The sequence below is a fragment of the Cynara cardunculus genome (genome assembly GCF_001531365.2).
Source record: "Cynara cardunculus var. scolymus isolate 2C chromosome LG 1, CcrdV1, whole genome shotgun sequence".
Taxonomy (NCBI): domain Eukaryota; kingdom Viridiplantae; phylum Streptophyta; class Magnoliopsida; order Asterales; family Asteraceae; genus Cynara; species Cynara cardunculus.
This window is the reverse complement of record NC_037528.1, coordinates 16,487,103-16,511,171: the sequence shown is the minus strand read 5'-3', so window position 1 is coordinate 16,511,171 and position 24,069 is coordinate 16,487,103. Positions and strand designations below refer to the sequence as shown.

Genomic DNA, 24,069 nt, shown 5'->3' with positions numbered 1-24,069 from the left:
ATCTTACTATAGTTAGTTGATGTAACCATTTCGAAAATTTTCTAGATCCGACAAGGCCCCGAGTCTAGCCCCTTTCCACTGATTGAACCACCCTTTGGCTGCAAGTATGCAATTCTCTGATCTCTCCACCTTTACACCCTCCTTCAAGACGTTAACTACAAGTCTATATTTTGGGTTCTTCCTGATTATGCGTCCTTTTTTACAATTTTTCTTTTACTTATAGTAGAATAATTTAGATTGATTTATGTGTTATAAATAAGGGAATTTTAAGTTGCATTTATATTTGTTTACTTTATTAATTACTTTAATTTTTTACAGTCATTGATAAATATTTAATAAAGAAAAAAATAACTGGTAATTCGTCGTCTATCCCTGATAAGATTAATGTTGATAGTTATAAATAAAGTCGTATGGAATGGAAGTTCGTAGAGCATATCTATTAAAAAGGTCTTGCCAACCTCAAAGCCATGATTTTCCTTACTATGCATTTGGGAAAAGATCATGAAGATTCAACCCTATTTAGTTTAATGAATTTTCTACTTAGCTTAAGTATAGTGTCAGTAAAAATGGAGTCAACAGTTTACGGTGCCTTCATGCTAAATGTTGAAGATCAAGCACGGGCACTGATTTTTTTTTGTTTTTTGGCTTAGGCTTCACAAATCGGACAAAGAAAGAAAGGCTGACGATTTAGAATGTTAACTTTTATTTCTATTCTCTTTTACATGATGCTCCCCTCGTACAAATTCCTAACTCCGTCGCTGATGAAATTTTAATAATGATCTAATTTTAAAAAGGCGAGCTTATATGTTTATTAATTGGATAGATCGATGTTTCTTTCGTTCTTAATATTAATCTCAAATAGAGGCTAAAGCGATTGTTTGAGACCATTGTTGATTAAGAATTTATTGAAGAAATTGTTTTGACTATTGAATATGTATCAAGAAACTGGTCATTAGGGGTGCGTTTGGTGCGCAGACAGGACTGGACAGGACAGGACGGGACAGGACAGGACAGGACAGCTGTTCAGCGTTTGGTAAGACAGGACAGGACATGACAGAACTGGTTAAAATGACCAATTTACCCCTAGTGAGCTGTTTAGTGTTTTTTTACTACGAAATGCGGGGGCAGTGGGTTCATCATCTTCATCCACAATATCAAACACATTTACCAAAATTCAAGTTAAAGTCACAAACGGTTCCTTAGTTCATCCACAATATCAATCACACAAACGGTTCCTTAGTTCATTACCAAACCAAAATTCAAACACAAATTGATGCAAGGAAGACACTGTTAATCGAACACAAATTCATTACCAAACCAAAATACAAACACAAATACATTACCAAACCAAAATAAAAACACAAATTCATTACCAAACCAAAGGGAAGACAGAACTCGATTTGGTAAGAAGGTAGATAAATTCATTACCAAACCAAAGGGAACTTGACTATGATACAACAAATCATAGTCGTAAAAATTGACAGAGGGAGATTTGGGAGGAGATCGATTCAGGGAAATACCTGATTGTTGTGAGACARAAGATAGACAGATGCAGAGATGGTGGAGGCGACAACCGGCGACGGAGGAGACGGAGACGGTGGAGGCAACAACCGGCGACGGAGGAGACAGAGACGGTGGAGGCGACCGGCGATGGCGAAGCTGTGGAATGCGACGTGAAGGCAACGTGAACTCGGGAGAGGCAGCAACTCATGGGAGACGACGAGATCGATTGGAAGGAGGAAGGAGGGTGGAAGGGGTGGGAGGAGCAGCGGGCTGTTGCCTGTTGAAGGTCGCCGTCGATGGTCTTGTGAAGGCAGAACTCGCGTGTAGGGGAATAAGGGGTAATGAGGGAAAAAGACTTATGTTCCACTTAGTTCCAGGGTTAACGGTGGAACACGCGTGTCCCATGCTTGTACAAGTTAGTTCCATTTAGTTCCACATTTAGTCACACCAAACGTAAGACAAATGTGTTATGTCCTGTCTTGTCTCACCCTGTCCAGCGTACCAAACGCACCCTAGATGTACATGGTGGGTTTGGAAGTTGATTTTTACTATGCACCTTAATTATCGATGTCGTTGGCTCGAGTGGAATTTGAAATGAAACCCAGGGTGAGAATCCTTTATAAGTTGATTTCTTAATTCATCGTAGTTTAATTTATGTTTGTCGTAATGGTTAATTTCTTCTTATCGTTATTCTTCAAGAGTCCACCCCCAAAATTTTATCTGTGGTTTTGTATTGTGAAAAGTATAGAAGTTAAATGCATTTCATACCGAATCCCTCTTGATTCCACAATATCTACTACTAATACAATTAATTTTGTGACATCCGAGTAGGCTTATTAATTATTTATTGGCCTTGATAATTACATGAAATTTCCATTTGTTGTAAAAATGAAGTCACATAATTTATATCGTCTTTCTTTTCTTATTTGACAAAATTGTTGAATCATAATTTTGTCAAACCGAGGTTTTTCAATTATTGTCAATGACTACTTCGATGAGAAATTCAAGAATTGAAGACTTGACTTGAGACCTTATTTAAGAACCATTTGCTTGACAGAATTGTGTGAGATCATTTTCACTGGAATTTGAAAACACAAAAAATTGAAACACGAAATAATCTTGAAAAGGGAGTAAGGGACCGTTTACCAAACGCTTACCTGGGTAAACACTTATCAAGTCACATTACTCGGTAAGAGAAAAACAAGGACCGAGAATCTTACCCGGTAAGTGAGGGCAACGACTCTTACCATGGTAAGTGCTTACCGGGTAAATTGTTGCATACGATACAGTTTTAGTGGACTAACGTCTTACCCACTAAGTAAATAATAGTATTAAATTTTATCGGTAAGCACTTACCAGATAAGTGTTTAAACGACCCCTAAGTGGAAATAAGATTATAAACATAAAAGAGAAATTAAGAGAGAATGAGAGTGGGCAAAAAATAAGCCAACAATTTCATAATGTAAATGGCAAGATGGTAATTAATGGAATGTCATTTTGGTAAATAAATAAAAAGCGGTCATAAATTGTTGGAAAAGGTTAAAAAAATGGCAACTCTGTTGATCAATTGGAGCCGCAAGCCACAACGTGACGAGAAAAAACAAATAACTGGTCCATTTAATCGAACCTATTTGTGATAATCGATTTGCTTAAAAATCCTTAAAACAATCCAGAATAATTGATCTAAAATTATAAACTTAACTAATCATAACAAGCTCTTAACAATATGAATTCCTTAAACCAAATAAATCTATTGATTTTCGTTTGGATCAAAGTCACCGGATTGAAGGACCAAATGGCCTTTGGGGTAATGCATGAGACATGATTCGGAATCATAAACGTGAATATGAAATGCACAACACTAAAATCAATATCTAGTTTAATACATACTTACATGATGGTACAAGTTGTACAATATGGTTCCGGCGGATTCATATGAACCATGGTTATTGGTGGACAAGGGTAGGGTGGCCTATTGATAGAGGGACAGTCACAAACACTAGGTTTGGGTGGCTGTGGTGGTTTGGGTGGTTGGGGTGGTTTGGGTGGTTGGGGTGGAGGTCCAATTGTCATCACTTCTGCACATTTTACAATCTTCCTTGCTTTTAAAATTATCTTGCAAGGATCTGCATCTCCTATTACCGTTAATGTTCCTTTTGCCACATCGATTTCGATGTTATTCACACCTACATTCAATTCAATTCAACAAAAAACCAAATTATAAATGAAATAGATTTTGCAAAATTAGTGACATCAAATTACATTTAACGTTTACCTTATTATAAAGGTAAATTTTAGCTCACATCTGTTCAACGATATAATTTCAAACTTAATTTTTGCGTTCATTTTTATTGGGTTTTTTTTTTTCAATTGTCGATGTAATACAATCAACTACTCAATGAAAAGAAAGTGTTTTGTGTGAGAAGGGTCACATTTCGACATATAGCTCCTACTCAATTATTGGCACAAACCAAACTTATTACAAAAATATGGTTGTTTACTAGAACTTTTATTGAATAAACGTTTATCGAGTGTCACTTACTTTACTAGCAAGCATGTCAAGCAGACCTCCATTCATGACATTTTTGGCATGGATAAGATGTAAAAAAGGGTTATCGACATGTACAAAAAATCTTCAATACATTGTTTTTATCCTAAAAAATAGCATTGAATCCACAAAATACTAATAATTCATATAAAACCATTTCCTCAAGTATTAAATCAATCAGTAATTAATTATTTCTAAAGTAATATTATCTACCATATCATTTTTGCATCTCGTCAATCTGTTTCACCATAAAAACGTCTTATGATATACCTTTAATATATAGATTGACATCATTCAAGGTCATAATATCGACTATTCAAAGTTAATTTTTATGTAAATCATATAAACGAGTTGGGTTTCCAACTCAACTCATATAAATGTTTTTCATCATCATTTCTAATTATTAGGGTTAAACAAAAATTTTCAAAACCATCAATCTTACAATCAAAAGCTCATGTCATTTATAATTTAAGATTTTATTATTGTTTTAGAGATAATAAATTACTTAAGATTCATGCACTCAATATTAGGTACTAAGAATTCAAAATGTATGAAAAAATAAGATAGTTTTGCAATCGTAGATATAAATATAAGTTGGGTCGTCTCATATGGTTGGTAACATTTTCAAAATATATGAGTTTTCTATGTTAATACAAAAAATAGAAATAATGCGTATGAAATAACTAAAATAATCAATGGGAGATGACTGATAGAGAAATAAACCAAGCTTTTATTGGCAACTAGTTTTAAACCTTGATACTAAATAAAAAATAACTTCGAGAAAACAATAAACAATATTGTAGGGTTGTCCCAGTCTTTTCGGAGGTCTGTTACATCTATGCTAAAACTATAGATCGTTTGAAACAAATAATAATAAATAAAATATAAAAATTCATGTTATGTTAAAAAATTACAAACTAAAACAACAAAAATGTATAAAAATGACAAAGTCAAAAAATTATTGAAGAGTCATTTTTGTTTTTGATCACCAAATTCTGAAACTAAGGGTACGTTTGGTACATTGGACAGAGACATGCCAGAACATGAAAGAACAGAACATAGATCTCTGTCCCATGTTTGACATGATTTTATGTGGAACAGACAGGAACATAGTGGAACTAAGTGGAACATGCCTGTTCCACCCCTACCCCATGGAACAGGGTGGAACAAGGTGGAACAGACTTATATTTTACCAATATAACTTCAAAATAAAACTTAATTCTCTTCTAAAACATCAAAGATCTCTATTTTACATTTTATTCATTCTTTAAACTTTCTTTAAATTCTTGATGCTTATATTATATTTACCTTTTTCATATATCATTAGTTGATTATGAAATATGTATTTTTGCAAGTAGTAGTGGTTTGATATAAGTTATACTTTGTACACCGTATTTGTTAACATTTATATTGATTCTTTACTGAAAAAACACTAAACAGCTCACTGGGGGTAAATTGGTCATTTTAACCAGTTCTGTCCAATCCTGTTATGTCCTATCAAACGTTGAACAGCTGTTCTGTTCTGTCCTGTCCTATCCTGTCCTGTTATGTTCTGTCTGCGTACCAAACGCACCTTAAATGGTCATTTTTTGATTTTGAAAATTAATTAGATAGGTCTTCGATGAGGTGGGTTTACATGTTGGCCTATGTAAAATTGGTCCCCAAACACAAGTGTTTCGGCTCTGATAAAAAACTCATTATTATCATGCTAATAAACCGTCATGAATAATACTATAAATAAACCATCAATTACCTTTTTAAATATTTTCTTCCCATGTTTAATTAATTAATACATGTACGATCCCGAGCCCCTAAATATAATAGTAAATTGTTTTTAGTACTATTAGATGATAAAAGATTTCTCTTTTATTTATTAATTTTATAAGCTATTATTATCTAGTAAAAAATTGGTTCCCTGTTTTTGTGGGTCCTGGACGTATGTTCCGTCCGCTCTTTCTCAAGAACGACCCTGATGACAAAGATCGAGAATTTTATTTCGGTAAAAGACATAACAAAGATAAAAAATCTTATCTGGTAAGTGAGAGAGAAGACTCTTACACGATAAACATTTACAGGGTAAAAGATGGTTACCACAATCCATTTCAATACTTAGAAATATAACTTGACAAGGTAAGTGACATGGTTACTCTTGTCAAGAAGCTTTTACATATCTGGTAAGTGTTTGATAAATGATTCAAATATTCAAAAGAAACCCAATAAATTTCATAAACATATAAGATCGTTGAAATTATAATTTAATTGAATATTTGGATGTATATGATTCGATTTAAATTCATATATATCATGCATCTTAATTGACTTTTATTACAAAGAAATTGCCGTTCTTACTATCGATTTCCAGATCAGTGTTACAATGATTCTAAATATGATATTTTACATGTACAAATTTTTTTAACAAATCTTTTCGTATTTATATTTTCATAATTATGTAAAAAATCACTTTATTACAATAAGATGATATATTATTACCGCCTAACATGTATATATAACAATTTAATAGTATAAAAATAAAGAACGACTGAAAAAGTAAAATTACCTTCGAGCTTAGAAACCGACTTTAGAATCTTCTTCTTGTTTTTGTCGCATATTTGCACCTTGATTACCGTCTTCAGCACCATTTTGCCCTTCAACACAAACTCTCTATCTCTATATACATATATATATATATATATATATATATACTATATTATACATACATGTATGTATGTAGAGATATAAAGAGAGAGAGAGATTCTGCATGCATACACAAAGGTCCAAGTGAGTCGTTAATCATTCCTTCTCAAATTTTGTCATATATTTATTGATGTAGCTTCTTAATTTATTAGACCCGGGTCATCCCTAGGGAGGGTAACACGGACGTACATCCAGAGCCTTAGGCCCAAAATTTTCCCTTAAAATACAATAGTAGTTTAAAAGAATTTAACAAATTAAAGAAACCCAAAAATTATAACATATAATAAGAGGCAAAAAGAATTTAGTTAATAATAAGAGCTCAAAAATATATCAGCTAATTACATTGGAAAAAAAAATAAAAAAAATTAGTTGGTCATTCATTATATGTTATTGTTCATTGTCTCTCTAATTTTTTTTACCTCTTCAACAAGGTCCAATGATATTGGTTATTGTTATCTCTATATGCTTGACTGTTTTCATACTTCAACAATTCAACGTTAAAATCATGCGCTTGTTATTGCTATATATTTTTGTTGGATATTTTTATCAATTTTTGTTTTTATTGACTATTGTTATTTGGTTATGTTAATCTAATTGTTTTTGTTGACTATTGTTATCTATTTTTGCTTCTACATAAAATATTTACTATTGTTTAACAATCAATCTATTGTTCTTATAATTTATGACGTGTTTCATGGTTTTGTAATTAATAAATAAATTTTTTCTACTAGATGTATTTAGTAATGTCTCTTATATATGTAATGTTCCATAAACTTTTAATATTAACATCTTATTTTAGTTGAGCAAAAAAAGAAGAAAAATATAATTTAAATATTTTCATCAATTGTTTGACTTATGTATATTTCATTGGAATTCCACCATACCACAAGATTCTTTTTAAGTGCTCAAACAATCATTTGTTGAGTTTGCATATTATATGTTTAATTCATTATTTATTCTTATTGGATTTTAATGGATTTTAATGGATTATCTTTTCTTTCATATTCTTATTGATCTATATTTATCTACTTGTCTAGAAAACCTTGATAATCTTATTTATTATTGATTTCTTATTAACCCTCACAATTACTTCATTCACAATAATCTCTTTTTTGTATCAAAATAACACATATTTTTTTGTTATGAACTAAAAAAAAATTCTTAATTTTTATAAAAATTTAATCAACCATAGTTTCTATACTCTTGGTTTCAAATTATCTAATAAGAAGTACGTAAATTTAAGTATCTTCTTATATATCTATAATAAACATAAATAAGATTTTTTTCCTCAATAAATTATTAGCATTTCTTGTATTCAATTTTATACTAATGAAAAACATTTATTGAATTTTTTTCGTACTTACTGAGGGGCACTACAAGAAAATTGAGCTTTGACGATGCGCCTTTTGGCGATGACATATTTGCACCACAAGTTATAGCGACATGTTATTGTTATATACTTTTTCTAATGATAAATGAACTTTTAGCGATAACAAAATTCGTTGTAAACTCCTTATTTCTTGTAGTGGGTCCTGCTTTACGTTCGTCCAGAGCCTATAAAATGTCAGGAACAGTCCTATATTAGAGTATATATAAATAAAACACTGAAGACCCTTTGAAAAAGTGATAGAACTACCAAATCGACTGTTTGTAAGAATATGATGTGGAAGTGGAACTCTAACGTACAATGTCTTGTAATTTTGGTTTAATGGTATAATTTTTTATAAAGATAATAATTAAGTATTTTGTTATAACTCAATAATTATTCTAATTATATTTTAAAATTTTTATATTTAAAATGAAATGTACATTCTTTATTTGATTATGTTTATCTGGAGTTAGTTACACGAATTCAAACATGAAGCTTTAATAAGTTGTAATTACACAAAATTTACTTGTAATATTGAATTTTAAGTAATATACATCAATAAACAGTACTTTATACATAAAAAATTGATTTTAAGAGCTTTTATCAAATGTTTTAATGATAGTATAGATTTGGTTGGCTTTAAGAATCAAAATGGCAATATTATATTTGGATGTTAGCAATATTTATTCACTCTTGTTATGTTGATTTGGTTTAATTGTGCATTTAATGGTCTTAATCCCAATTAACCATGCATGAGTTTTAAGGTGTATCTCCTAATCCTATAGTTCAAGAATGCTATTATCATATCCGAGAGTAAATTCATTTGGTCTTCGAATTAACAATCGAATAAAAGAAAATGAACGATCTTGATCGCTTCATCCACTTATGGCTATACTCATATCAAACGCAACACTAATTCAAAAAGGTTTAGTTTAGTTTGAAAGATGTTTTTGCTTAACGTGTATATCTATTATCCAACCATATAGCTTTCAATGTTATACTTCATTTACCACATGTAAAATCGTTCATCGTAACATTAATTAAAAGAAGATCACAAAAGTAAAGATTTCGATCATGTAAAATATTTCAGTCCAAAAATATAACAAAAGTAAACATGAGTTTACATTAATGGGTCTCCCACATATCTTAGCATTTCACAAGTCATACACTTGATCATTGACTCCAAATATTCATGGTTTGCTTGACCCAATGATTAATGCCACTACCACATATTTATATATCGCGATGGTCAATTCGAAGGAATAACATCTATGTTATTTATTAGTCTTATTGGATGTCTATAGAAATGGTTTTGAGTCGGCACATGTGGACACAAACATAATAAAACAAAGAGCTATAAAATACATCATAAAATATTTATGGGACCCAAATCAACCTTTTAAAAATTTATATTTTCAATAAGTAAAATATAAATTTTGTCTTTATGATTTGTTGAAAAGTGTAGTTTGGTCCCCATCATTACAACTTATAGTTTTTGTGACTGTAATTTGTAGTCGTTATTGTTCTTATATTTTTGACTGACTTTATTAAAAAATGAAACTTGTTACGTTGGGTGCGTTTTTAACTTTTTACACTTTATGTAGCTTTCTTATTACATAAAAAATTTAAGGTATACATGTCCAATAACTATTAAATTGCATCGATAGGACTCCCTAAATCATATCATATCCCCTCTTTTTCTTATTCACCGACCTCTCGTGTTGAAGCCTATCAAAACATTAAAGCTTAATTTAATGATGTGACACTGAACTTTAAGCTAGGGCTTTTTACTCTTTCAATAATCACCGCCAACAAAAGCATCTGGTCAACTCCTTTAACGAAACATGAATATACCATTATTTTGTATGGTTCATAGTAAAATTAAGTGAAGACTAAGCTCAAATTCTGCAATATAGATCCATAAATTGCGGCAAAATGTGTTTTAGATACAAAAATCGAGTGAAGTAGAGCGAGAAAATGGGATATAATAAGAGGATACCGATACTAGACTTTGAAAGAGATTGAAGAAAAGATGACCCATATGTAGTCTCTCTCGCAAATCGCATTGTGGGAGTTTTTCAGCATGTGGTTTATTAAAAGGAGGGTTATGAATTTATAATTTTAAAATTATAAAAACGAAAAGTGTTATTTTCAACGACAAAAAATAGAGACCAAATTTGTAGTTCACTCAATTTTTACGATGAATGAATTTTAGAAATGGAATTGATAGAAAATGAAGTATAACTACTCCCACATATAATAATAATAATAATAATAATAATATACCAATAAAAACCAAATTAATAATTATTCAAAAAGCCGAAGAGCCAGCAATGAAGTCTATTATTTTAAGCGTCATAGGTATTGTTTATCAAACGCTTACCTGGGTAAGCACTTATCAATTCACTTTACTTTACTGGGTGAATATGACAAGGCCTAAAAATCTTACCCGGTAGGCAAGAATCGAGAGTCTTACTCGGTAAGTGAGGACGAGGACTCTTACCATGGTTAGCGTTTATCGGGATAAATTTTTGTATACGATGTGTTTTATTGAATAAAATATTACCCGGTAAGTAAACGATAATACTGAATTTTATTGATAAGTACTTACCGAGTAAGTGTTTAGGTAATCGGCCCCTTAGTTTAAAAAACATATTTTATATATGAGAAAAGAGTAAACTACAAATTTGTGAAAAAGGGATACTAATTGTTTCTATATATTCTTAAATGTTTTTCTATTCAATGGGTATTTTCTTTCACATACATTAATATGAAAATTTAATTTTTACATTTTCAATATACGACTTGACCTAATTATGATATTAAAGTGATGCAAAAAAACATTGGCCGTGTGAGAATGACTCTTTTTGGTATTTGTAGTTTTGAAATTATAAGATGGTCATTATGATCTGTAAAAATGTCTGGATTGATCTCTCTTTGATGGCCGTCAAATGAAAGAGATTTTCATCATTTTATCGATTTTTGGTTTTTTGTCAATTAAAAACCACATGAACCAAAATCATAAAATCGATTTTGATTCGGTAATGAAGAAAAAAATCGATAAAATGATGAAAATTTTAATGATTGTTTGAGAGAGGGATTCAATCCGAACGTCTTTTTGCAAACCATCTTGTAATTTCGAAACTATAAAGATAAAAGATGTTTTCGACAAACCATAAGGTCCAAATTTTTAGTTTACTCGAAGTATCTTATAATATGTATTAAACACATTTAATTAGCACCGTCGTCCTTAAACTATAACTAATTTTTAAGTTAGATTATATTCCCTTTAACATTTCGACCAACTGGTCTCACACATAACTTGATTGTAAGGAGACTAATACGAGGATGTATTTTTTGCTCACCCAACAACTGTGGTTAACAGGAGACCTAATATTAAATCTTGGACCTATCTTATATTTGTGGAAAATCAGTTTACTCTTTTATCAATTGAATTACATACCAAATATTTTATTCTCCAAACATTATTTTTGATAAAATATAATTGACTTGTTCTGATTTTTGGTGTTCGGTCTTATCTTATGTTATATGTCACCAATTTTGTTAATTTGCTTTACTAAAAGATATTTTAAATTGTCCAATGTTAACTTATATGTCGGAATTATTCTGATTAAATAATACGATGTTTAATTTAAATAAAAGGCATAACAAAGCTTGTTTTATTTCAGTGTATTTTACTCTTGTTAAAGTTATTTTGCAATTGGCTTTGTTAAGATAAATATAAACTTATATTAGTTTTAAACGTGAAAGTTGTTTACAGCTGTTCGAAAAGTAAGGAATGATGATATATGGTTTGTCATAAAGTGTAATAAGATTATAATATTAATAACTAAATATTTAAGGTATTTTTTAATATTCATAATTTGTTGATCAAGGCTACGTTTCCATTATTATGATCTTAATATGTAATAAATTTGGTTCAACTGTGATTTTTCGCTGCTAGAAATTAGCTCCGGTCTTTGTTTCTTCATTGTTTTTACTGTTGCGTTTTAGCCTATGTGTTCGGTTTTAGCCTCCTCGTTGGTTGTTGTTCAATTTTGTTGTTCTGATTAGTTTATGTTCCCACTTAATTATGGTCCCTTTGGTTTACAAGATTGGTTTTGATGGATTTGGTATAATACCCCGTATTTAGAAAAGCTAATCTTATAGCCGAAAACCCAATTATGTCCAATTTTTGAAATCGTGCTTTGTTGACTTGTATCTTAGTATTCAAGAGTTGTTCAATAAGGCAAATTCTTTATATATATATATATATATATATATATATATATATATATATATATATATATATATATATATATANATATATATATATATATATATATAAGTTCTATTGTTGGTTGAAACAATCTTGGATAGAACCAAATTGTAAGGAAATTGCTAAAGTAAGGTTAATTTAGGAATAAGTTTAAGATCAAGGGTTAGATGGTAAATATTGTAATTATATATATAAAATTATTTTTTTTAAAACCCAAAATCATATTTGTCTCAATGTTCATTTGGTTTTCTTCTCCTTCTCTCTAGAAAACCCTAAAATTCAACCATAAACCTCAAATCTCTTATGTAATTCCAAAATCTTTGAAGATTGTAGGTTATATTTGAAATTAGGACTCAAAGTAAGATATTTTTATGGTTTGATTTTTTTTGTGATTTCTTCTTCTTCTTTGGAGAAAATGGGTTAAACCCCAAGTGTATTTATGAATATAGGTGAAATATTGATGATTTGAAGTGGAATTTCTTCAAGATTGGTGCTGTTGGAAGTGACAGATGTAATTCAGTAAGTTTGAAAATTTGTATAAAATCAACCATTTGTCCAAATAAGATGTTATTTAAATGAACAGAAAGATCTATGAGTGTACTACACCAAAACCTAGTTCTGAGTTTAAGCAACTCGAAAATATTGGTTTTCCCAGCCTTGTTCTGCAGCTTCGAAATTTCGCTCTGTTAGTGTAAATTCTGTAGTAATTATACCAGAGCTTCAAATTATGTGAATCCAGTTTCTTTGAAATCCTAAGAGGTATATCTACAACTTTCATTTTTACATGAAAGTTTGGTTAATCTTCTAACTATGAGAAAAAGGTTTAAACTTTAGGTGTTAAGAATTTGTTAGCTACCGTTTTGATATGTAGCGATTGGATTTTTACAAATTTTGTTTAGGGTTCTATTAATTGTATTGAGTGTTTATTATGTGTCCTAAGGGTATTTTAAGCACATTTGAAGGTCCGTAGGATCTTTTTATTTATAAGGGCTTGTAGGAACTTGAAATTGATAAGGATTGTTACTGAAAGTCGTCTAAAGGTATTTTGTTTCTAACAAGTGTAGGTAACCCGGAAAGAGAGAACCGTTTATAAGCCACAAGCCTCTTGTGACTATTTCTAACACTTCCAAGGTACGAATATCTACATTCTTTCAATACGTAGGTAATCAAATGTAGTGATTGTCCATTCCGCGGAATCTTGATCATGGTATTCATCCACAAAAGTGGATGTTATCCGAAATCTTTTGTGTTTATGGGATGTCTTATTTTAAAGACTTTGTATGCTTGAGACTTCGATCCATTAACGGTGTATTTTATGATTCTTGCCGACAAATTAATTTGAAAGCTTCATGGTTTTATTGTTCTAGTTATCTCATGTTAAATTATTGATACGATTAAGGAGTTTGAGTTTAAAGTTATTGAATTTAGTTATGACTAGGCTCAGTACTTGGGGCACAGGTATTGAGACGCCTCCATGATGGCTAAAATAGTCATGGCATTCTCATAAGGGTTATGGCCAAGCCAAATAGAGAATACTGGATGCATCCTTGAACCGAATACTATGTACCATGGTTACCGGATAAAGCCGAATACCAATTACATTTGTTACTGGATAGAACCGAATACCATATATCTCTGGTTACCGGGGAACGAGATGGTGTGGTGCCCAACACTTCCATTCCATTACGACGCCTGATTGGACTGATCATCCATCGGGAACAATGTATCCTAATGATACGGATGACCTTCTTACTTTGATTTATTTATTTATTTATTATATAAGCTTCAATTCAGATATTTACACTTAAATTCATCTCAACTTTTATCGTAACGTTTTCTTGCGTTTACTATTTTATTTTGTATTTATAATGTTGTTATTCGTTCACTAGACAAATTTTGCTCAGCCGAGGTTTGTTTTGTTTTACCTCGGCAGGTTCAAGATCTAACTCGGGGGCAGCATGAACGGTCGAGATGGCTTAGGATGCAGGAAGAATAGTTTTAGATCAATACTTTTGCTATGTAAATATGTTAAGTATATTAACACTTTTTTGGTTGTAATGTAATCTTTTGATCTGTTTTCGGTTGTGACACGCCTCATCTTAGGCCTAGTAGGATGGAGGTGTTACATTTGGATTTCATTGAGGGATTTGGATTAGAATGGATTTGAAATCATTAGTGTGTTTGATTTGTAGGATTTGGAAAGGAATTGGATTCCATTATTTATAAATAATTCATACAAAAATTTATAAATAATTATAAAAATAATTAAATTACATTTTTATTAATTCAATTATTATAAAATAAAATGTTTTCAACATTTTTTAAAACCTTATTTCATACAATCCTACGAAATCCCATGAAATCTTGAGCATCATTTCAAAATCGTGTGTTTGTAGGATTACAAATCCGGACAATGCAACAAACCAAACATGAGATTGAAATTGATTTAAAATCCAAATCTCTTCAAATCCATTCCATTTCTAGTGTTTTGATAGTTTTATTGTGCTTCTTGCAGAATTTATTATCATCTCCTCTTATTGTTGTGTGTGTTTGGACGATTAATCTAGTTTCTTGCTTTAGGAAGTTTCTTTTCTTCTAATACAATAAAAAATAAATGATGCATCTGCTAAATTGTAATCAAGAAAATAAAAGTTAATCGTTAAAAAATCAAAATAATCATCATATTTTACATTGATTGTAAGTTCATATCTCAACATACATGACAAGTTAAGGATTTCTACAATTATTGCATATATATATATTATTTCCTAAAATAAACTAATTTAATCTTTACCATTGATCAAGAAAATAGATGGATGAGATTGGTTTATATGGATGAGGTTGGGTTCACGTGAGACCAAAGGTTTTTTGTGAGACCCGTAAGACCAATTTATGTTTATTGATCAATTTTATAAGCTAATGATTTAATGGTCTAAAGTTGTACGGTGACAATTTTGTGATTATTGAGAAGTCTCGTGACAATTTTGTGATTATGAATGTTTTAATTGTAGATCTAATTCAAGGGTTGAGAATTGGTCTTACGGGTCTCACGAACAACCATTTGTCTCACATTATCCCAAGTCTATATATATATATATATATATATATATATATATATAAACTTCATTTCATAAATCATAATTTTTCATTTTGTTCATTTTTTTGTAATTATGAGAGGTTGATTAATCATTTTTATTGTGGATGATGTTAATCATGGACATTATCATCTTAATTATTTTAATTTTAGAGAAATACATGAAATAGTTTCATTAAAATTTCATTAAGTAGTATATGAAACAATTTCATAACCATATATGAAACAACTTCATAAAAAAATATTATATGAAACAATTTCACAAGATTAAACAATTTCATGAAAAAATTTCATAAGATTAAACAATAAAATCGACGGATGAGAGTAATTTTTACGATTTTTACAAATTGGAGTGGTTTTCATTTGATCGCTCCTCTCTCTCTCTCTCTCTCTCTCTCTATATATATATATATATATATATATATGAGAATCAAGATCAAGATCTGTATATAAATGTAATACAAATTTCAGCTACTTATAAACAACTCCCATTTGACTTTGTCTATGTCATCTCATGCTATAGTTCTTTGTTTTCATCGATTTGCAGCTTTGATTTCTCAAGAAAAATATATATTATTAATTAATAAATAAAACCCTCCTAGCTTATTTATTTGATAAATAACTCATATCTTAACACACATACACAGATACGTGTGTAGATTTAGGATCATGTGACTTGACATATTTTTGTGAGACCCATGAGACCATCTAAATAACACTGAACTTTCATAAAAATGAACTTTTATAGTGTTTCCGCTGTGAAAGTTCAATGTTTGTTGTAGTTTAATGATGTTTTGATGTGAATATTCAGTGTTATTTTGTGGTCTCATACAAACAAACTGGCCTCACAAAAAAACATGTATTATATATATGTATGTATATATATAATATAAATAGATAGATAGATAGGTTGGGCTCCGATAAGAATGGAAGTTGTGGTGAGAAACGTAAGAAAATATTTCCATCATTGAATTAATCTTAAATGAATGTCAACACTAATTAGGTGTAACGAGATGCACCGGATCGATTTCTTTCTAAAGATCAATTCATGGATGAACATAAAATTAAAAGTGATCAAGGGTTTAGACCTCTTCTTACGTTTCTCATCATAATTTTCCTTCTCACACGATCCATTCATCTATAGCGGTATGTTGAGTTCTAGTGAGAATGAAAGTTATGATGAGAAAGATAAGAAATGATCTCCACATTTGGATCAATCCTAATTGAATATCAAAATTGATGAGGTGCACCGAGATTCACCGGATCAATTCCCGTATCAAGCACAATTTATGGGATAAAAGTGAGATTAAACGTGAGCAAAAGTTCGAATCTCTTCTTACACTTCTCATTTTAACTCCTATTTTTTTTTGCATAACCTTTCGTTTATGTATACATACAATAAAGATGGATTACGGCTGAATATTTTATATTATGCTAAATGAGTAAACAGATGTAATATGAAATTTTGGTCTTAATTTGTTGGGCCCATATGTGATACGAGGACTGGGCTCAAATAAGTTGTAACGGCCCAAGATATGCACAAATTTTATGGAAATTTCAACCTTGGACTAAAATGAAATATAAAGTCAAAGTAGAGGATCAATTATGTTCTGTGTTAAACATACAANAAAATGGAGAACTGAAGGGACTTGTTTTGTCTAATTTACAAAAGAAAATCGGTACTTAAATGGAGAATTGCCGGTTGACACTGTCGGGGTGTGTAGAACACGAGTGGTCTCAAAACTCAAATCGAACCCGAACCGAAATGAGGTGTTAATAGAAAATTCGAATGTCTCGAATTTCAAAAATCCGAACACAGGTTTTGAAGAAATATTTGGTTTCAGGTTAGGTATGATTTCTGGTCACTCGACTAGTCCGAAAACTCGAAATATACATATATACATACACACACACACACACACACATATATATATATATATATATATAGTTTAAAATATTATATGAATATATTTATATATCTAATTATCTTTAGAAAATTTTAAATCTTAATCGTTCATACTCTTTTTAATTTTGTAAATCTACTATCATTTCATCATTCAATCAATCGATTGAATAAATTTTCAAAATCGATTTAAAGTACATATGTTTTTTTCTTTTGCATATAACTATACGCAAACCCGACCAACCCGAACCTGAAGCAATCTGAAATCCAAAATCCATTATCGGGGCTTGGATTTCATATACGAAATCCGATCGGATTTTTGGTTTGTCCATCTAAACGCCACCTGATGTACACCCCTACTTGACACAGTCGATTTGAGGGGAAAAATCTGTGCATACTTTGCACTTGTAACGCACAAAAAAATCATACCTCGTGTAACATGTATGAAAGGTTTATAACTTGAGAACAATATAGTCAAAAATTTATAAAAAGGTTTATAACATATGCTTATGACGATTTCATCTCTAACTAAAATATATTTAAAATTTATATTTTATCCACACGGGTGTCAACTTCGTCTAACCCAACTTGTACTATTAAAATAATTAATATGTGCAACTCAATAAGTGTAGAAATTAAAACACCATTATATTACAAGCTTCAAATTCAGTTGTAATTTTTTAACATATGTTGTGTAATTGGAAACATTATTTAAAGAAATATAAATATTTGTATTTGTTAAATTATAAAAAACGATGATATTTTTTAATAATTTATATAATTTTAAGTCCATATATGTGTAAACTAATTGCTTGAACACAAGTGTGTCTTTTATCGTAATCCATATGGACGGATCAATTCAATGAACCATCGCACTATGATAAAAATATGGTAAATTTTATGGAGCATTTCAGACGTTACACATTTGAGCATTTCAGACGTTACACTATGAAAAGTAAATCTTGAACAATTTCGTTTAAAAATAAATCTTGTACGAGGTTCAAGGTTGGGTGTATTTGTCAAGAAAAATTTATGGTTATACAGTTACTTAATTATCGATGATCATTGGCTCGAGTCGAACTTGAAATTAAACCCAGTGTGAGAATCCTTTATAAGTTGATTTCTTAATCCATTGCAATTTAATTTATGTTTGTCGTAATAGTTAATTTTATCGTATCGTTTTCCTTCAAGAGTCCACCCCCCAAAATTTTTATCTTCGGTTTTGTATTGTAAAAAGTATAGAAGTTAAATACATTTCATGCTTAATCCCTCTTGATTCCACAGTCTCTACTACTAATACAATTAATTTCGTGACACCAAAATAGGCTTATTAATTTATTTATTGGCCTTGACAATTACATGAAATTTCCATATGTTGTAAAAATGATGTCACATAATTTACATCATCTTTCTTTTCTCATTTGATAAAATTGTTGAATCGTAATTTTGTTAAACCGAGGTTTTTCGATTATTGTCAATGACTACTTTGATCACAAATTCAAGAATTGAAGACTTGACTTGAGACCTTGTTTAAGAACCATTTGCTTGACACCGAGAATTGTATGAGATCTTTTTCATTGTAATTTGAAAACACAAAAAATTGAAACACGAAATAATCTTGAAAAGAGAGTAAGAGGTCGTTTATCAAACACTTATCCGGGTAAGCGCATAGCAAGTCACAATACCTTACCGGATGAATATGGTAAGGACCAAGAATCTTACCCGGTAAAAGGGAAACAAAGACCGAGAGTCTTACCCGGTAAGTAAGGGCGATGACTCTTACCATGATAAGTGTTTACTGGGTAAATTGTTGCATACGATTATGTTTTAATGGACTAAAGTTTTACCCTATAAGTAAGTGATAGTGTTAAATTTTACCGGTAATCACTTATCGGGTAAGTGTTTGATAAACGATTCCTAGGTGGAAATAAGATTATAAGCTTAAAAGAGAAATTAAGAGAAAAGGAGAGTCCGGCAAAAAAATAAACCAACAATTTTATAATTTAAATGACAAGATGGTAATTAATGGAATGTCATTTTGGTAAATAAATAAAAATGCAGTCATAAATTGTTGGAAAAGGTCAAAAATGTAACTTTGTTGATCAATTGGAGCCGCAAGTCCACAAGGTGACTAGAAAAAAAAATGATTCATTTAATCAATTTTTTAACCTATTTGTGATGAATCGATTTGCTTAAAAATTTCCAAAACAATCCAGATATTCTAATCTAAAGTCTAAAATTAATTAATCATCAAAAGCTCTTAACAATATAAATTCCATAAACCGAATAAATCTATTGATTTTTGTTTGGACCAAAGTCACCAGATTGAAGGACCAAATGGCCTTTGGGGTAATGCATGAGACATGATTCGGAATCATAAACGTGAATATGAAATGAACAACATTAAAATCAGTATCTAGTTTAATACATACTTACATGATGGTACAAGTTGTACAATATGGTTCCGATGGATTCATATGAACCATGGCTAATGGTTGACAAGGGTAGGGTGGCATATTGATAGAGGGGCAGCCACAAACACTAGTTTTGGGTGGGTCTGGTTTCTTTTCAGGTGGGGGTGGAGGTCCAATTGTCATCACTTCTGCACATTTTACAATCTTCCTTGCTTTTAAAATTATCTTACAAGGATCTGCATCTCCTATTACCGTTAATGTTCCTTTGGCCACATCGATTTCGATCTTATTCACACCTACATTCAATTCAATTCAATTCAACAAAAAACCAATTTATAAATGAAATTAGATTATGCAAAATTTAAATGACAAAAAATTACATTTAATGTTTACCTTATTATAAAGGTAAATTTCAGCTCACGTCCTTTCAACGATATAATTTCGAACTTAATTTTTGCATTCATTTTTATTGGATTTTTTTTCGATTGACGATGTAATACAATCAACTACTCAAAGAAAAGAAAGTTTTTTGTGTGAAAAGAGTCACATTTCGACGTATAGCTCCTACTCAATTATTGGCACAAACCGAACTTATTAGAAAAGTAAGGTTGTTTACTAAACTCTTATTGAATAAGCGTTTATCGAGTGTCACTTACTTTACTAGCAAACATGGTAAGCAGACATGTTCCTGACATAATTTATAGGCCATGGACAAGATGTAAAAAATGGCCCTCAACATGTACAAAAAAAACTTCAATACATTGTTATATCATCAAAAATAACATTGAATCCAAAAAATACTAGTAATTCATATAAAACCATCTACTCAAGTATTAAATCAATCAATAATTAATTATTTCTAAATTAATATTATCTACCATATCATTTTTACATAACATCTTCAATCTGTTCCACCATAGCAAACATATAAGATATACTTTTAATATGTAGATTGACATCATTTGGAGTCACAATGTCGACTATTCGAAGTAAAATTCTATGTAAATTAATATAGATCAGTTGAGTTTTCATCTCAACTCATATTAATGTTTTTCATCATCATTTCAAAATTTTAAGGTTAAACAAACTTTTTCGAAACCATCAATCTTACAATCAAAAGCCCATGTCAGTTATAGTTTAAGATTTTATTCTTGTTTTAGGGATAAAAGATTACTTAAGATTCATGCACTCAATATTAGGTAATAAGAAGTCGGAATGTATGAAAAAATAAGATTGTTTTGAAATCCTAAATATGAGGTTCATCTCATATGGTTGATAATGTTTTTCAAAAGATATGAGTTTTCTTAGTTAATACAAAATTAGAAATAATGCGTATGAAATAACTAAAATAGTCAATGGGGACATGAACGATAGAGAAATATATCAAGGTTTTATTGGCAACTAGTTTTAAACTTTGATACTAAATATTAATAACTTGGAGAAAACAATAAACAATAGTAGGGTTATCCCAATCTTTTCGAAGGCCTGTTACACCCATACTAAAATTATAAATCGTCTTAAATGGGTAATAAATAAAATAAAATAAAATATAAAAGTTCATATCATGTTAAAAAAATTACAAACTAAAACAACAAAAATGTATAAAATGTCAAAGTCAAAAAAATATTGAAAAGTCATTTTTTGATCGACAAATTCTGAAATTAAATAGTCATTTTTTGATTTTGAAATAAATTAGATAGATTTTCGATGAGATGAATTTAGATGTTGGCCTATCTAAAATTGGCCCCCAAACACAAGTAATATGTTTGTGCCATGTTCAACGACTCATATTAACATGCTAATAAGCTGCCTTGAATAATACTATAAAACAAAAAATTAATTACTTTTTTAAATATTTTCTTCCTAAGTTTAATTAATTAATATTTGTACGAGCCCTGAATATAATATTAAATTGTTTAGTACTATTAGATGCTAAAAGATTTCTTTTTTATTTATTAATTTTTTAAACTATTATTATATAGTAAAAAATTGGTTCCTCGTTTTTTGTGGGTTCTGGGCATATGCCTGACCCGTCCTTCTCCAAAAACGATCTTGATGACAAAGATCGAGAATCTTATTTCGGTAAAAGACATAACAATGATAAAAAAAATCTTATCTGGCAAGTGAAAGAGAAGACTTTTACATGGTAAGTGCTTATTGGGTAAAAGATGTTTACCACAATCCATTTAAATACTTAGAAATATTATTTGACAAGGTAAGTGGCATGATTACTCTTGTCAATAAGCTTTTACATATCCGGTAAGTGTTTGATAAATGACCTCAATATTCAAAAGAAACCCAATAAATTTCATAAACATATAAGATCGTTGAAATTATAATTTAATTGACTATTTGGATACATATGATTCGATTTAAATTCATATCATGCATCTTAATTGACTTTTTATTACAAAGAAATTATCGTTCTTACTATCGATTTCCAGATCAATGTTACAATGATTCTAAGTATGATATTTTACATATACAAATTTTTTTAACAAATATTTTCGTATTTATATTTTCATAATTATGTAAAAACTCGCTTTATTACAATAAGATGATATATTATTACTGCCTAACATGTATATATAACAATTTAATAATATAAAAATAAAGCACGGCCGAAAAAGTAAAATTACCTTCGAGTGTAGAAACCGACTTAAAAATCTTCTTCTTGTCTTTGTTGCATATTTGCACCTTGATTACCGTCTTCAGCACCATTTTGCCCTTCGACACAAACTCTCTATCTCTATATATAGGCACACACACAAATATATATATATATATATATATATATATGTATGCATGTAGAGATAGAGAGAGAGAAAGAGAGATTCTGTATACACAAAAGTCCAGGTGAGTCGTTAATCATTCACTCTCAAATTTTATATATAAGATGATATCTGATAAAAATATTGACCAATTAAGATTGTTGTCATATATTTATGGATGTAGCTTCTTAATTTATTAGACAATACATAAATAAAAAACCGAAGACCCTTTGAAAAAGTTTATAACTACCAAATAGACTGTTTGTAAAATCGATGTGGAACTCTAACAAATGTCTGCAATATTTTATTTATGTTAATGAATTTGGTGTGATTGGAATATCGTTGGCAAAGGAGGATTATTATTTGAAGGTAGGTAGGTAGGTATACAAGTTGACTTCCAAGATCAGCTATTATGGATGCATGGTGTCGCTCATTATTATATAAAGACGTACTACCTAATTCATCATTACATAATTAAAAAAACTTGCAATTATAGATCGAAAGAGATTAGTTCAAATGTTAATCCAAATTATTTGTGTTAATTTTATAAATTTTTTAGACCAATTACAATTTATTTTAGTATCAGGTTCTTCACTATCTAAGAATTTAATGTTAAGGGTATATGGGTATTTTTTTTTTGTAACTCCTATATCATTAATTGGGAGTTACAAGATCCATAAAATCCATAATCTTTGCATTTTTAATATTGTTCTTGTGATTTTGTTCACTTTTTAATATTGATCTTTCATTTTTAATATTTATAAATTTGTAATCGATGGAGGAGATTCACTAATAAAGTGTTTGTTATCGTTCAAGCAATACGGATAAAGACATTGGAAAACAACACGACAACATTGAGAATATTAAAATTGTTTATGGTGACAGTCGTAGTTCAAGATCGGGAAGTTAATTGAATAATCAAAGCGAGTGTCTTAGTAATTATGAACACAAATTGACATGTATACACCCGCATGAACACAAATTGACATATATGAACATTTGTGGCAAATATGAACATTTTGAACATATATGTGAACATTTGCGACAATTGTGAACACAAATTGAGCATATATGAACACTTGTGGCAATTATGAACACAAATTGAGCATATATGAACACTTGTGGCAATTATGAACACAAATTGAACATATATGTGAATGCTTATGGCAATTATGAATACAAATTAAACATATATGAACATTTATGGCAATTATGAATACAATTGAACATATAATATTTATAGTGTTTGTAACCGATATCATTAAATGCACATTATCTTTTAAATAAATACCCTCCAACAATTATGTTCACATATGTTTGTGAGATTACACATTTAATAAATTAAATTTATAATATGATTAATCTCAACCCTTTATTTTAAAAATCAATGGTCATAATTAGTTCATAAAGTTAACACAATAAGTAAGGTTAACAAATGAACTTGCCCATATATATATATATATATATATATATATATATATATATATACTTGGG

At 29.9% G+C, this 24,069-nt stretch overlaps 1 protein-coding gene across 1 annotated transcript; it reads right to left on the bottom strand.

Annotated features, from left to right (window-relative positions):
- Nucleotides 1-19,769: 19,769 nt before the first annotated feature.
- LOC112499790 (heavy metal-associated isoprenylated plant protein 43-like) lies at nucleotides 19,770-22,525 on the bottom strand. Its single transcript, XM_025103067.1, has 2 exons — nucleotides 22,444-22,525; nucleotides 19,770-20,100 (listed from the first exon to the last, which is right to left on the bottom strand). The coding sequence occupies exons 1-2, from the start codon at nucleotides 22,523-22,525 to the stop codon at nucleotides 19,823-19,825; spliced, it is 360 nt and encodes a 119-aa protein (XP_024958835.1). The 3' UTR covers nucleotides 19,770-19,822.
- Between the last annotated feature and the right edge of the window lie 1,544 nt (nucleotides 22,526-24,069).

Coding starts and splice junctions, on each gene's coding strand:
- LOC112499790 (XM_025103067.1), bottom strand. CDS start 22,525: ATGGTGCTGAAGACGGTAATCAAGGTGCAAATATGCAACAAAGACAAG. Junction 20,101..22,443: donor GTCGGTTTCTACACTCGAAG/GTAATTTTACTT, acceptor AATTGAATGTAG/GTGTGAATAAGATCGAAATC.